At 35.5% G+C, this 17,272-nt stretch overlaps 1 protein-coding gene across 1 annotated transcript in view; it reads left to right on the top strand.

Annotated features, from left to right (window-relative positions):
* THSD7A (thrombospondin type 1 domain containing 7A) overlaps nt 1-17,272 on the top strand; it is a 320,868-nt gene that overhangs the window by 195,021 nt on the left and 108,575 nt on the right. Inside the window, exon 7 of the mRNA XM_049776115.1 lies at nt 3,598-3,792. Within this exon, the coding sequence (XP_049632072.1) occupies nt 3,598-3,792 (195 nt within the window). The remainder of the gene's footprint in view (nt 1-3,597; nt 3,793-17,272) is intronic.

The raw sequence follows: 17,272 nt of genomic DNA, 5'->3' as shown, positions 1-17,272 counted from the left end.
TTTGTGTAGATACTACAGAACATAATTATATCTACCTAAATGGTCTAATCTACTTTTCTAGGCAATAGGATTTTGCATATTGGGACTGATATCATAACAGAAGTAGGAACCCAAAGAGCTAGGAGTTTCAAGAGAATGAGATAAATAAAATACGTAATACTCTTTTGAAACTACTATCTTTCACAAGGGACGTGCATAAGGTAGTAGGGGTTAAGTTTGGCACTCTTCCAAAAGCATCTGCATAACATGGGTTCTAGTAGCCTTACAAGGCAGCATTCACTCTGTACTTTAGGTCCATGAGTGGGATGTGGCCCCATTACCCAGGATCTTGGAATTCATAAATACAGGTAGGAGCCAGTGGTTGCTCTCTGTGGAAAAAAGAAACTCAGTCCTAATCCCTGCAAAACTTATTCCCCAGATTCTGCATCTTCCTTCATGGGGGAAAAAGGCAGAATATGAATAGTGAAGTAAAATCATTTTATTTAGAAAATATGAGATGGGAGAGAGATGGAGAAAGCTTTAAGTAAGTGTTTAAGAATAGTGTTACATGTTAATAGAAACCTTAAGTGTTTTTTCCAGACAAGATATAGGAGAGGGCACCCAAAATAAAGGGAAGAAATGACATCCAAAATTGAGGTGTAGACCAACCTGAGTGGGGATATGTGGCTTGTCTGTGAAAGGTTGGTTTCATAAGGTTTTTCCCAAACTGCCCCTGCTTGGGGTTATCTCTTTTTTATGTTTGTTGCTACAGGTTTGAACTTTGAATTTTTGGTGGTCTTTCAGATTCCTATAATTGCCTGTAGTTCCTAAAGTGTTGATCCTCCACAGGGAGTCCTGCCTTGTCTGGTCCAATTTGTAGCAACATGTGGAATCTTACCAGGCTACACTTCCTGTATCCAAAATGGCATCTGTTTTTCATGCTTTGGGGCTACTATTGGGCTGATGACAAAGTAACTTTTTTAAATCACATATGATTTTATTACTTCCCCAGTAACTCATTATTGCCTGGGGCCCTCTTTGTACCTACCTTGCACAATTTCATTGTTTGCATTTGACATAAGCATCAAGCGATGCCTAACTATATCACTATATACACAGAGTGACTGTCACTGAGTATCACTCTATCTTGAGAAACAACTTGGAGTGCTAGTTTCTTTACTAGAGAAAGGTTTAGCCATGATTAATATTAAATTCTCCATAAATTACTTTGTTCAGCCCCAGATTTCTATGGCTTCTTACAAATTGAGAAAAAAAAAAGTGAATGGTACCAGGGAAAAAGCAGCCTCATGAATATTGAGTGGGAATAAAAATTGATCAGACCCAAGTCCTAACCCAAAGACAATGACAACAGAATCAAAAGACCCAAACTACAAGCTATACACAAAAGGGACCTGTTTGTTACACTAGCAGTCCAGGGGGCTAACGGTGGAGATAAGGGATGCATGCTGGGAACAGTGGCAGAGGGAGGTCAACACTGATGGTGGGAATTGCCCTAATTTATTGTCACTATGTACCTTAAATATAATGATGAAAGACTTGTAATTCACTTTGATCTCAATAAATATTTAAAAAGAACAAAACTCAAAAAAAATTGAGTTCTTGTCATCTTAAATCTGTTTCTTTAGTAAAATTCCTTCCATGTGACAGTTAATTTAAACTTGCTTTTAAAATTTTCCTTTTTTATATATTACTTTATTTAAATGCCATGCATTACATAGTTGCTCATAAAATATTTTTTTTATAAGTAAGTGCTTCCCCATATAGTCCCCTGAGCCTGCTGGGAGCGATTTCTGAGTGTCGAGCCAGGATTGGCCCCTGAGCACTGCCAGGTGTGACCCAAAAAAACAAACAAAAAAAAGAATACATCAACAGGGGCCTGAGTAATAACACAGCCATAGAGCATTTGCCTTGCATGCAGTCGATTCAGGATGGAGGAAGGTAGTTTAAATCCGGGCGTCCCATATGATCCCCCAAGCCAGGAGTGATTTTTCAGTGCATAGCCAGCAGTAAACCCTGAGCGTCACTGGGTGTGGCCCAAAAAACAAATACAAAAAAGTACAGCAACAATGGAATTTGTGAAAATTGTATATAATAATGAGATCATTAAGTCATTGTCAGAAAGTTTACTAAGATCTTTGATGCTAGTTGATCTTTCAGTAACTTGTTTTGTTTTTGAACATCAGGTGTCTAGGGATTCACATGAATGTCTAACTTGGTGTGACAGTATTGACTAAGATAATAATATTGAAAAATTTGGAGTTGTCATGCAGCCACACAATTCAGGAATTCCAAGGTCTGGCTTTTGTAGGGCATAGTAATAACTTCCAGGACTTCTGAAAGTATGAGAAGGTGGGAAGAAGATGCCAAAATTTATTCCAAAAACAGTAGTGGTGATGTCAGCTCAGATACCAGTATACCTGCCATTTTAGATGGTTTTGCATTTTTTTACTAGTTAGGTAGTGAAGCTAGGCCATCAGCAAAGCCATAGTGATGGGTGGTGGTTGCTGCTGGTGTGGTTTCAGCAGGGCAGAAACTTGGTCTTCCATCCTCCTGAAATTGCTATTTTCAGTTGTGTGGTATTGTACCTGTGTTTTTTTACAGCATGGTTTACATATTTTTTGAGAACAGAGTGAGTAATTGGAGCTTGCCAAATGCAGGCATGGCAACTGCATTACTGGGTCATAATTTTGGGTACCAAAATTGTTCATAAGTTGTACTACATATAAGAATTCTATTTTTCTTAAGATAGATCTCAATATTTATGTCATCTAATTTTGATGATAATTAACTAATATACATAAACTAGAACAACCCCTTTATCCAAAGGCCACTAGTTAGGAATGAATTCGGAAGCTGTGCACTCACCAGTCTAGAGACCCTATGCTTGCACTTTGTTATGTATTAACCACTTTAATAATAATGCAAGCACACTTCCAGAGATGACCCTTGATTATAGAACCAGAAGTAGCCCCTGAGCAACACCACCAGACGTGTCCCATACCAAAGAATATTCAGATCATTGTAAGTCCTGAACAATATATAACAAAGTAAGTCAGAGTGGGAGGCCAGTGGAGAAATTTGAGGCCCACAGAATGAATGGGAACCAGTTTGTACCTAGAGCTACATATGTGCTTAGTCGTAAAAACATATGATGAATGCTATGAAAAGAGACATTCTATTTTTTGTTTCTTGTATCCAATAATGAAGCAAAAATTGGAACATGTTTGAGTGATACTCCTTATTCTAGCTTAATGTCAAGTATAAATATCACTTTATGGGCAAGGATCTGCAGCATAACATTTCCTTATCAATATGCTTTATCTTTGCACCTAATCATCTGATAATAAAATAATCTATGTATGTGTGTTGATGTACCTGTTACTAGTGAGTGATGTATAAAATATATACACATTAGCATATACATAACATATATCATATAATATTCCTTTACCATCTGGATATAATACAAAGTTACTTGTTCTATCTTTTTTAAATTAAGGAAAAAGGGAAGTCTAACTTATATGGGTGTCTATCTGGTTTATATGTCTCAATTTGCATTTATTTTAAATGATACACTATTGGTGATGTTTTTCTCAGGAAAAGAAGTTGACAGACAGTTATGCCGAGATGCCATCTTCCCTATCCCTGTTGCCTGTGATGCTCCCTGCCCCAAGGACTGTGCGCTCAGCATGTGGTCTGCGTGGTCCTCCTGCTCACACACCTGCTCAGGGAAAACTACAGAGGGAAAGCAGATCCGTGCACGCTCCATCCTGGCCTATGCGGGTGAGGAAGGTAAGATCACCAGACTCAGAAGGCACCTAGGTTCCTTTCTGAAGTTGAAAAACAATATTCTTCTACAAAAATTAATCAGCAGAATCCCTGCAAACCAATGAGATTTAATATCAGTTGACATACCAGACAGCCTGTTTCTGTTGTACAGAATTTATCTAAAAATAGATCCTTAATTAAAGAGGAAACATATTTGAAAGTGCATTCTCTTTACCTTACCCCTTTTCTAAAAACCCACTTTAAAATTTTAAATATGTGACTAGGTATAAAAATGACTCTAAAATCTCAGATGTCAGATATTTTTTTTTTGTTTCAGTAGTCAGATTTTACCATTGCAAGTACATTTTACTTTCTTATAATTAGACAAATATGTTGCATAATAAACTTGAAAACAAAATATGTGGCTATAATTTGACTGATTGAAAAGTACATGTACTATTTGTATGTAGATACTGTTTGTGTGTACATGCGAATGTACTATAAGAGTTTTTAAATGTTACTTCTGAAATCAAGCCTAATTTTTAGATACATAGAATTTGTATATTATGTAAATTTTTCAGTTGTATTCTTCACAAATCACTTGTCTTTGTAGAATAGATAAAACACATTTTGTCTCATATTTATATCTGAATGTGCTAGCTTTAGTATTTATTGTCACAAAATATTTTAAGTTATATCCTAATACTGCCAAATACTGAATTGGCCTCATGTAACTGGGTGATACAATGCCAGACTTAATCTTGTCATGCTGAAAGCTACACAGGAGTAGAAAGCACAGAAATAAATCAAGGTTTATCACATTAAACCTTGTTTGTCTCAAGAATAGTGATATTTGTTTTAATATTATCAAGATAAATAACAATTCTTATACATATTAAGTACTAAAAGTGATTTCTATTTTCAGTAGGCATGTTTTTTTTCACATAAATTTAATAATCTGTGTTCATTTGAAGGGATGAGGAAGAAATACATGATTTCACACATGTAGCATATACTGAGCCACATCCCTAAATTCCCATAAATCTCTATATAGTCATTTTTGGAGGCATGCACAAGTTGCATATATTTTATTTTTCTATTCCTTTAACATTTCTATGATTAAAATTTTATTATATTATGATTTGTTCTAGAAACTTAATGTATTTGATTTGGTCTAACTTGTTATCTATGTGTTAATACATATGCACAAAAATATAGCTATCGTCCTTGTATTTAACTAAAATTAACTATTGTATTCATATAGTGTAAATTTGACTTGCTTAAAACAATCAATTTATAGGGGAAATTAGAATTTTCTTTAGGGTATACAAAATCGTTTTTTTCCTATTATTACAATAGATATTAAATATTTGGTACCAACATAGTTGTGTTTATATATTGAATTCAAAAGAAAACTAGAATTTTTTGGTGAAGAAATGGTATCCTGTGTCTTGTCATACTGTAAGTATAACCTTGTATGTATTATATTCAGACTTCAGTCTATCAAATTATCTCTTGGGATTGATTCATTAAAATTAGATCTGTGGTCACCCCGCTTCTTGTAAATCCATTATATTCTGCAGACACTTGGTGAGTAACTAGTAAGGAGTGACTTTTCACCCCATGAGTAACATCGGAGAGATTTTGCTAAGCTTGCAGAACTCAGCAGATCATTATTTCTAAAGACAGTATGCTTCACACTGAAAGGTCATGAAATGCTTCAAAAGCAAAAATTTATGAGTGCCTTTTGATATAGATCATCCATTTAGTTTCAAAGGGTGGGACTTTGATCATTTTAAATTAAGTCAAGCAGCTGCATCATAGGCAATCTGAATTGAAAAATTATAGATATTTACATAGTAAATCATAAGGTCATAATTTGCAGTGTAATTTTAAATGAAAACCATAAGGGAAACCCTGCCACAGGAAGTTTTCTCTTTGGTGCTATTAATAGTAATAAAAATATAGTATGTTAATAGGATTATGTGTTTAATGAAGTTAATCTTCAAAAATTATTTAATGTTCACTATTTGTCGGATTGAAATGTATAATTCTTTTATATATATTCTTTTTAAAATTATAATTGTGAGACATTTGTTTTTGTTTACATAAACTTTACTGATAACACATTGTTTTACAAGAGTATAGATTTTTAGATGCCTTAGAGGTATTTGTACCCCATCACTAAAGGGGAAATAACCCTCTATCAGAGTCTTGGGACATTATCACTTAATTACCCCAACTTGGTAAACTCAATTCTATGAACAGAATCTAAAGATTTGTGTTTATTGCACATTACATGTTTATCCTTTATTCTTTCCTCACATCCACATATAAGTGAGATCACCTAGTCATTGTCATTCTTCTTCTGGTTTATTTATTTAGCATGATGTTCTTGAAATCTATCCAGGCTGTATCCAAAAGTGATCTTTCCTGACCCTAACAAGCTGTACATTATAGACACATATCACATCTACTTGATCCATTCATCTTTTCTTCAGGACAAGTTGTTTTACAGGTCATACATAGTTCATTTATCTTAGTGTTTTTTGTGTTCTTGAAAAAGATACCAGAAGTTGAATTGCTGGGTCATATGATAGTTCTTTTTTCAATATTTCCCCCCCAAATTTTATATTGTTTTCCATAGGTAGAGAACCAATTTATAATCTCACCAATAATAAATAAGGTCTCTTTTGCCTCCAAACTCCAGTCAGTACTTATTGTGTCTGACCCTTTTATATAGAGCATTATTATTGGTATATGGAGCTATTTCTGTGTTGTTTATGATTTGAGATTACAGTTTTCTAACCATCAGTGATGAGCATTTGGGGATGGTGGAATTTCTAATGTAGTGCTCAGAGGACCCACGAAGTACTCAGGAGCTACCAAGTCCTGCTGGTGCTCCAGGAATTATATGTTGATGGAATTAAACTCAGAAACTCCACATTCCAAGCAAACTCTCCAGCCTGTAGATTACTTCTTTATGTTCCTGTTCCTGTTAGGCAATTGTTTATATTTTTTCACCTCTGGAAAAGTGTTTGTTCAATCAATCTCCCTATTTGGGGGTGGTGGGGTATTGTGTTTTTACACTGTTGACTACTGTTATTTCTGTCTTTGTCTTATATACTAGCCCTTTTTCAGATGCATGACATGTGAACTTTTCTCCCATTAAAAAGGACGTTTTGTCTTTTAGTAAATTACTTTCAAAGTGTAGAAACTTATTTTTGTTTGTTTAATACTACCCCATTAGCTTGTTTTTGCTTTTAGTTTTCTTCGTCAAAGAATTGGAATTATCAAAGACACCACTGAAAGCAATAACATAGTATTTTGCATATGCTTTCTCACATGTATTTTTCTCCTTCTATTTAAACACAGTGGTTACAAAGTTGTTTATTTTGGTTTCAGTCTTACAATGTACATTTTCCCACCACCCATGTCCCTCATTTCCTTCCCATCATCCCCATGCCTGCCTCTGCAGCAGGAATTTAACTCCCCACTGTCTGCCTGCTTCTTTCTTTTTCAGACACTGTGGTTCGGACCATTATTAATTAAGTGTTACTGTGCCTATAATTTTATCTCTGTTCAGCACCCAGTTCTTGTCTAGCATGATCAGTTCTAATTGTCATTGTTTTAATGGTCCATTCTCTTCCTTGTGGCAAGCTTCCTGCCATGGATCAGGAGGTCCGCCTGGTCCTCATCTCTCTTGTTTCAGGGAATTATAACCATACTATTTTTATACTTTATATATTCAAGACTAATGTTCAAGTCCTTAATTTATTTGAGTAAGCTTTTGTGCATGGTATGAGATAGTGGTTCAGTTTGACTCTTTTGTATGTACTTATCCACTTTTCCCCAAACTATTTATTGTAGAGATTTTCCTTTCTCCATTTGATTTCCTTTGTTTCCTTGTTTTATTAGTTTTTATTTGTTTGTTATGGCTTTGGGGATCAATCTTAGGGACTCACATATACAGACATTGCTGAGCTATATATACTCTTAGCTCTTCTTCATTATGTGATCTTGATTTCTTGTCCAAAATTATTATCCATATATCTGAAAGTTATTTTCTTGGATTTCAATTCTATTGTTGATATAAGGACATTTTCAGAAAGTTTTAAACTGTTTTCCTATCAATTCAATAACTTAAATAATTTTGAACAAAGGTATTTATTTTAAACATGCTCCAATAATCAAAGCATAACCATATTTTGAGGTTTTTTTAACTTTATGAAGTCAGAGAATATAATAATTTTAATGGTAAAACCATATTAGAAACATTATATATCTAGTGTTTATATTAAAATCATAATTCGTGACAGAATTATGAACAATACAAGTATATGAAATTACAAAATAAACAATTAACCTCATATTCTGTCTGGTTTAGTCAGAATGTCTTCATTAAACAATTTACTAAATTTTTAACTAAACTCCTGTATTAAAATATCATATTCATTTGTCTGAGAGTAAGAGATAGCCCTAGGAGTATAGTAACTTAAAGAACAGTAATTTCTCATTTAGGAGAATTCTCTCTAGTTTGGGTAACTCTCCAAGGCAATCAATATTCCATGACATGTCAGTCTTGCAACTTCAACTTCACATAAAAATATACACCACATTTCTTCTGCCAAAGAAAGAAGGTGATTGGAAAAGCAATATACTTATTTAAGATATCTTTAAAATATCATAAATAATTAAATTCTAGGAGTCAGAATTATAGTACTATATAGGTAGAGTTCTTGCCTTGCACTCTGGTCACTCAGATTTGATTCTTCTGACCCCTGCCAGGAATGGTTTTTGAGCACAGAGCCAGAATAAGCCCTATTAGGGGGTCTCAAACTCTCGGCCCACGGGCCATATGTGGCCCTTCGAACAACGTTTTGTGGCCCTGCCATAGAGGAATCTTTTTTTGTTTTGTTTTGTTTTAGTTGTTTGGGTCACACACCCCCAATGTTCAAGGCTTACTACTGACTTTGCACTCAAGGATCACCCCGACTTTGCCTCCTGCAGCCCCCAGGTAAATTGAGTTTGAGACCCCTGCGTGATTGCCCAGTATTGTCCAAATGTAAATTAATAAATTTTCTCATCCATAAAGAAACTCTCATTTTTTTTACTATTTACATTTTCTTATCAAAAACACAATCATAACTCACAGTTGAATCTAACTTTAACTGAGGTAGGAGAAATATAATCACATATGTTGGACAGAAGTGATTCAAGTTATTGGACTTAGCCATAACTGACGCAGTATTATGGTAGGCAAGAAAGGTGAACATATATCAATGATGTCTTATATATAAGTCTACTTCAGAGAACTATGTCATATGATAGAGTTTCATTCTTAGGCACCACATGGTTCCTTGAAACATCACCAGATATAACTCTGAAGGCCTCCCTATGCAATTGGAATAACCTGGGGAATCACTGGGACTCATGCAGAAAAACATTCATGGTCCCTTGCATTGACCCTCCAACCTCTTGGGCCAAGAATGAAAAGGAAGGAATATGAGATATTCCTCTTCCACTTTCCAGCAATTTTTATGGTCCTCCAAACTCCACCAGAGTGATCCCTAAGCACAGAGATAGTAGTACACTTAAGCACAACTGGTGTGGCCTTGAACAACAAAACAATTAGTGAGTACAATTGATTGCTGGAGATCAAATCTGAGTCAGACTCCTGCAAGGTAACTCATGCAAGACTTGTGCCTGCTGTGGTATCATTACAACCCCACTAAATTATTTTTGATAATTGTACTTCCTTTCTTGAACCCCACCCCCTCATCCTCCACTGCTGTTCTTTCAGTATGTTTTTCTTAACTACCATACAATGAGAGTGAGAGAGAGAGCAGTAGAATACCTTTCCTGAAGACAGGTGGGAGGGAAATGGGGAACATTGGTGGCGGGAAAGTTAAACTGGTGATGGGTGGTATACATTTTGAGACTTAAACCCAACTACAAATATTTTTGTAACTAAAGTGCTTAAATTATTAAAGAAAAATAAATATGTTTTATTGTGGAGAAAGTCACAAACATTAAAAAGTACACTAGAGTAAATCCAGTTGTATTGATTTGAAAATGGAAGTTATTGATATGACATTATAATATTCAATTTGTAAACATAAATATATGATTATTATACATATTCAATACATATTTATACATATACATACATTATATCTATCCACTAAATAAGAAATGACAATGCATGCAATATATACATTCAGCACTCTAGTCATGGTTTAGTTTTTCAATAAAAAAAAAAACTCAGAGTTCCATGGAGAATTAATATATTCCAGGGGTGGGATATAAAAGCTATAAGAAGAGACCTGAAGATTTTTGTGTTAGAAAGTGTTGAAAGTGCCAAAACATGACAGAGAGTTCACCTTATGTTAGATATATGTGAGAACAATATGAATGTTAAAAGTAATAATAAATTATATTTTCAAACAACTTTATATGAATAAATAATTATATTATTTAAACTTTTGATGAAGAGTATTATATGTACAGCTTCAAATATCAGTCATGAAGAAGTCTAACACACACCACCTTGACTTACTGATCAAAATTTGTGTCACTTATAATGGGACAAACAAAAATCATGTGTTTCAATTGTGATACAATTAGAACATTTTTCGTAACTGTTACAATTCTTAATTTTATCAAGTAATAGTGCTCAAAAATGGCAAAATTAGTGTTGATTTTAATCATAAGGAAAATTCTAAAAAACTCAATTTAAAAACATTATGCAAATAAATGACCATTAGTTTTGAAAAGTGTCTATATTATTAAAATTAAATAACTATTAAGGAACTTCCATATTGAAAGAGTTTAGTGAGATGGCATCTAAATATAACACTTGATTTTAAGTTAGTTTTTTATAATGGGTATTTTACAACAAGTTTCACACTTAAATGGATCAAGGCTTAGATAACAATAATTTATTAACATCAATTTCTTGATCTTGAGATTGAATGTGCTCAGTGTAGAAAAATATGCCCTTGATACAGTCACCATCCACTAATGTATGCTGAATTTCTTTTTTTTTTTTTTTTTTTTTTTTGGTTTTTGGGCCACACCCGGCCGTGCTCAGGGGTTACTTCCAGGCTATCTGCTCAGAAATAGCTCCTGGCAGGCACGGGGGACCATATGGGACACTGGGATTCGAACCAACCACCTTTGGTCCTGGATCGGCTGCTTGCAAGGCAAACACCGCTGTGCTATCTCTCCGGGCCCCGAATTTCTTTAACAGACAAAAAGTTCTATAGTACAGTATATACTTGATTTGTGATAGTTTAGAAAATTAAACATAAAATAGAAAAAGTTAGTTTAATATCACTTCTCTCATATACACAAGAGCAACTTTATTGACTGACTTTCAACAGTAAACAAAAAAAACTTGTTACAAAACATTTGAAACTTTTTTACTTCATATTGAAATGTTGTCAGTTGGAGCACATATGACAAATGATAGCAATGGGAGATGTTATTTAGAATGGTGTTGCTTAAAGACTAGAAAAAGTAAAGCATTTTTATGTTTAGCATATAGAATTATGTATACATGTGCATGAGTATGTATGTTCATTTACACATGTATATCCTTTATACTCCTTCAATTCTGGCTAAAATAAAACATTGATTTGCTTTTCAATACTTTATGGTAACTTGTGGAAAAATGTTTCTTGTGTTAGGTGAACCATATGCCTCAAAAGTCTACTTAAAATTATGTTGTGAAGTTCTAGGAGGAACAAATCAGTCCACATAAGTTTGGCATAATTTTAATATAAACAATAATTAAATTTTTAACTGATATTAACTTTGAAGCTTCATGTTCTTTATGTTTTGTTTTGTTTTGAGGCCATACTAGGTGCTGCTTAAAAATTATTTCTGCTCCTGTGCTCAGGAATCACTCGTGGCAGGCTTCGAGGACCATATAGGATGCTGGGATGAACCCAGGTTTGCCATGGGAAAGGCAAACACCTTAATTATTGTACTATAGTTGCAGATACTACTTTTCTTTTTTTTTTTTTACAAGGTTTGTCAAATTTTGATGCTCCAAAATTGCCTGAGTGCCTCTTACTTTAACTAACCTGATTTAGGAAGCAAAAATTATTTTTAAATTTTTCCAATGAGAATAGAAACAACTTCTGTTTAGTCTTGTATTATTTCTCCTTACATAACAAGAGATTATATTTATTTTTGCAAGTTCAAAGTGACCTGATGTTATAATTTTATCAGCTAATTTTGAGTAACTTTATGCCTACAGGCAGAGAATAAATTGAAATTGAATTGAACTTCATAAATTTTTCTCAAGTAATAGTACTTAAAAACATATTCATTGTATAGAATATTGAGGAAAATTTAGTTCAGTTTTAATTTGTTCAGTTATTACAGATAATTGATTAAAATACATACATAAGAATTTAAGAGAAGGGGTCAAAGAGATATGCAGAAAGTCTTTGGTCTGCATATGGCTGATCCTGGTTTAATAATCCCACAAACATGGTCTCCTATAATTCCTTCAAAAAAACCGAAGAACTTAGTACTAAGAAAATTGAAATAAAAACAGATATGAGGGGATGAAGATATAGTATTGGGGTTAAAGTGTTTGCATTAAATGTTGTGACCTGGGTTCAATCCCTGACACCATATATGGCACCACTAGCACTACCAGGAGCGATCCCAGAACACATAGACAGGAATAAGACCAAGCACAGCTGTGTATGGCCCAAGAAAATGTTTTTAAAAAGAAAAATATAAATAAAACACTGACAGATCAATGAGAATGGCTTCCATCAAAATGACAGAAGAGCATTGGTGATGGTCAATGGAAGAGGTTTTCTCATTCACCATTGATGGGAATGTCTTCAGGTTTAGACTCTTTATAAATTAGTAAGGGAACATCTTTAAAAACAAAGAATAGATCTTCCATATAATCCAGTGACATATGACTGTTCTCATAGTGTCTACTTCTTAGCATCAATCCAATGAACTCAAAACATTAATCTGAAAAGGTATGCATTACCTATATTTATTAAAACACTTTTTGGGGGGGCACACCCGGTGATACTCAAGAGTTACTCCTGGCTATGCGCTCAGAAATCGCTCGTGGCTTGGGGGACCATATGGAACTTTGGGGGATCGAACCTCAGTCCATCCTAGGTTAGCTTGTGCAAGGCAAATGCCCTACCACTTGTGCTACCGCTCTTCTCTGGCCCCATTGTAGCACTTTTTAAAATAGATGAGAACCAGAAACAGCATGTGTAAAAATTAGCAAACACTATAGGTATAAGAAGTGGAGTAAAATAATCCTATAGATATTAGATATTAGCACTTTGATTGTGAATGGGTGGGGCGACATGGTTATATTGTATTATTAAAATATATATACATTTGTACTCATGTAAACCAATTTTACTTCTATAAATTATATTCATATAATTGTTTTTAAAATAGCCTCTTATTTTTGGTCAGAGCCACTTTTTTCCTTTGTTGTCATTTATTCTTCTGTGTGAATCCTGTGCTCAAACTAATCATATCAAGAATACTAATTTCAGGTCAGGACAGAATTCCCAGACATAAACCCCCAGATATACAGCCAACTAATATTTGATAAAAGAGGCAAAAATCTGAAATGGAACAAAGAAAGCCTATTCAACAAATGGTGTTGGCACAACTGGAAAACCACATGTACGAAAGTGAAAATCAACCCATACCTCACTCCTTATACAAAAGTCAACTCAAAATGGATCAAAGACCTTGAAATCAGACCCGAATCTATAAAGTTTATTGAGAATAAAATAGGGAGAACACTCGAAGACCTATATATCAAAAAGGTCTTCGAGAATGGAGCACCAATGGCAAGAACCTTAGCAGCAAACATAAACAAATGGGACTACATCAAACTAAAAAGCTTCTGCATGGCGAAAGAAACCTTACTTAATGCAAGAAGACAGTTAACAGAATGGGAAAAAATCTTTTCACTAGACATATCAGATAAAGGGCTGATATCTAGAACTTACAAAGCACTCAGAAAACTGAGCCCCTCAAAACCAAATAAAGCCATAAAAATATGGGGAGAAGAAATGAATAGACACTTCTCTGAGGATGACAGAAGGATGGCTAACAAACACATGAAAACATGCTCACCTTCACTCATCATCAGAGAGATCCAAATCAAGACAACAATGAGATACCACCTTACACCAGTGAGGATGGCTCACATCAAAAATACTGAGAACAATCTTTGTTGGCGTGGATGCGGTATGAAGGGAACTCTCATCCACTGCTGGTGGGAATGCCCCCTAGTCCAACATCTATGGAGAACAGTCTGAAGAGTAATCAAAGAACTCAGAATTGAGCTCCCTTTTGACCCAGCAATTGCACTCCTAGGTATATACCCCCAAGTTGGAAGAACATTCATTCCAAAATACGTGTGCACCCCACTATTTATCGCAGCACGCAGTATAATAGCCAAATCTTGGAACCAACCGCGATGTCCAACAACAGATGAGTGGATCATTAAGATGTGGTATCTATACACAATGGAATATTACATGGCAGTCAGAAATGATACAATCACAGATTTTGCAGCAACGTGGATGGACTTAGATCATGTTATGTTAAACGAAGTAAGTCAGAAGACAAAAGATAAACACAGAATGGTAGCACTATTCTGAAGCACATAGAACATACATCTCAATCACAACTAATACTTAACAATCAAATAACAGGGTCTAACAGGGTAGAAACTCCAATCACTGTAATAGTCAACATATACCTGGGAACAGTGCCCAAAACACATGAGAAAGGAACAACACAACCTCTCGACTACACATTATACCACAAAGAAAACAGCAACACCAGAACAACAGCATAGAGAGAACAGGTACGTAATCAACCTTCTACAATAATGGCCCATAATAATCCTGTAGAGATCGTATATAGGAATACAGGTAAAGAATACCAAGGCAAACCACTGACTCCAATAGAAACATCCCATAAAACTACGTGTTAATGCCTCTATCTTACTATATTTAAAATAATCTCTCAGCTTTTCTGTCCACAGGCGTTCTTGGATACAAAGGGCGGACAAGCTAAGATGGCAACTCGGGGTACCACACGAGATACCATACCCAGTTTGCACTACGAGATGGCCCTGAGAAAACTCTTTAACATACACTTTATCTCTAGGTTTACCTTCTTTTAGGGTTTCAAGCACGTGACCAGTCAGACCACCGAAGTAGTAACAGCGACATACAGACCCAAACTACATGCTCTATTCACTGAACACATTCAAGCAAACCAGCATTCCCTTGCTATTTTCTCCTCTCTTCTCACCACTTTCTTGGTTATTTTTTTCTTTTCTATTCTTTTCTTTACTTTCTATCCTTTCTCTTCTCCCTTTCTTTCTAATGTATTTTTCTCTTTTCTCCCTCCCTACCCCTTCCATACACCTTACCCTTTCCCCCCTCTGGAAATCCAACTATCCCTCCACCCCTTAATCCCATCCAGACCTCCCTCTATATTAAAACACTTCACCCTCAGTCCTTAATCTATTAGGCAACAAGATCGACCTCCTACCCCAACGAACCAGTACCCAGCACCCAAGAGAAGGGATACCCAGTCAAACCCACACCTCGTCCCGGGCAAGAAAAGACAGCCAATTTCCCTGCGGACTCATGCTGCGAGGCCCTCCCTACCAACTCCCCCTAACGTGGACTGTTTCTTGAAACCGGACCTAGGTCCAAAAGTATCCCCAATGCAAGAACTCTTCCAAGACCTCCCTGCCGCAAATTTTTACCAACCTGAAGAAGGTCACGGGGTGTGATAGGAAGATGCCTGGGAACCCACACATCACAAGAAAAACCCAAAAGACAATGGGAAAAACTGTACTTCCAACATAGGGATAAGACCTGTAATACACCACCTCGTTACCTGCTCTCCCCCAAATGTAAGGTAGTCTTTTGCACCACTTTGGTCCTTTAAAAACTTCGCTAACTCATTTTAGTTCTTTTTTTTTCTCTTAAATTTATTTATTTATTTTTAAATGTTGGTCCTATATATACATTTGCGAGCACATACATTTTTATTTATTTTATTTTATTTTATTTTATTATTTTTTATCATTTTTGGGTATGTGACCTGTGTCTGTTATCCCCTCTGTCCACCCCCAACCACACCGACAATACAATGTAGCTCTACCTCCCCCTGCAAAGACACACTAAATAATGGGGAAATCTTACATATAAAAAAAAGAGCTCTTATCTACTAGAGATAGGAACTCATAGTTGTTTACAATACAGGGGTATCTCCTACCTTGAAAATATGTCATGTGGAATCACTTAGACCTCAGGTGATTAGATGCCAGTCATCCAGCCTTGAACCCTGGATCCCAGACATAGAATCGGCACAGCTCTTCACAACAACTGCAGGAAACAAACTCCATCCGGGGCAGCCTTAATACTGCGGGGTCAACAACAAGGGCCAGCGCTAACATGATATCCTGACAAAGAGGAAAATGTGAACAACTTGACCTTAGAACAGATTAGCCTACCTTACCAGCTAACGACAAGACAAAACTAGAAGACTCGGCACCCTTTGGTAGGTCCAAAAGCCAAGATCGTGACTTACAGATGACTGGCTACTAGAACCACGACCAGACAGTATACATCTTGGGACCAATAAAAAAGCCCTAGTTTAGGGATTGAACTATGACTTGCACAATAAGCATGATCCCCAGTCCCAAAGGTCTGACAGAGACAACTGCAACAGAATGGGCCTTCTGGAAGCACAAAGAAAGACGCTAACCTAGGTGCCATCCTAGGTTCAGTGCAAAGACCAAGGTCACCAACCACAGAAGATGGACTAAAACGACACTGAGGTAACAGAACCTCTAGAACCACAAAGACTGACTTCACCATAAGTCCTACCTCAGGATCTGTGCAGATACTGAGACCTCTAAACACAGAGCTCTGAGTGTCTCTCCCTGGACAGAACAGAAGTCTTCCACACACCAAAAAACACCACCGGGAGAATAAATGATCCTGAGCAAAGTCTAGAGCTGATCCCATGACAGTATACTCCAAGGACGGAGAAACCCCATATTTCTTAGGCCATGTGAATTCCTTTTCGAATGACCCCAATATTTACTGTGCCAGGGCAGGAGGGAAAAAAAACAAAAATGCAAAAAGCACAAAACCTTGGTATTTTATGTATATATGTATATATATATACATATATATCTTTTACCTTCATTTATTATTGTTATTATTATTTTTATTTACCTATCTATTTTGGTCGATTTCTCTGTTTGGGTGTGATTATTGAAATCGCTGTCCCCAATTATACTTATTTTTTTCTATTCTTTTCTTTTCCTTCGTTATGTGCTATGCCATGTTTCTTATTTCAAGACCATGGCGTGTTTTTGGTTTGTTTGTTTGTTTTTGTTTTGTTTTTTGTTTGTTTGTTTGTTTGTTTTGCTTTGTTTTTCGTCTGTTTTTTG

The sequence above is a fragment of the Suncus etruscus genome, chromosome 1 (assembly GCF_024139225.1).
Source record: "Suncus etruscus isolate mSunEtr1 chromosome 1, mSunEtr1.pri.cur, whole genome shotgun sequence".
Classification (NCBI taxonomy): domain Eukaryota; kingdom Metazoa; phylum Chordata; class Mammalia; order Eulipotyphla; family Soricidae; genus Suncus; species Suncus etruscus.
The sequence above is the reverse complement of the archived record's forward strand: the minus strand, read 5'-3'. Positions and strand labels throughout refer to the sequence as shown.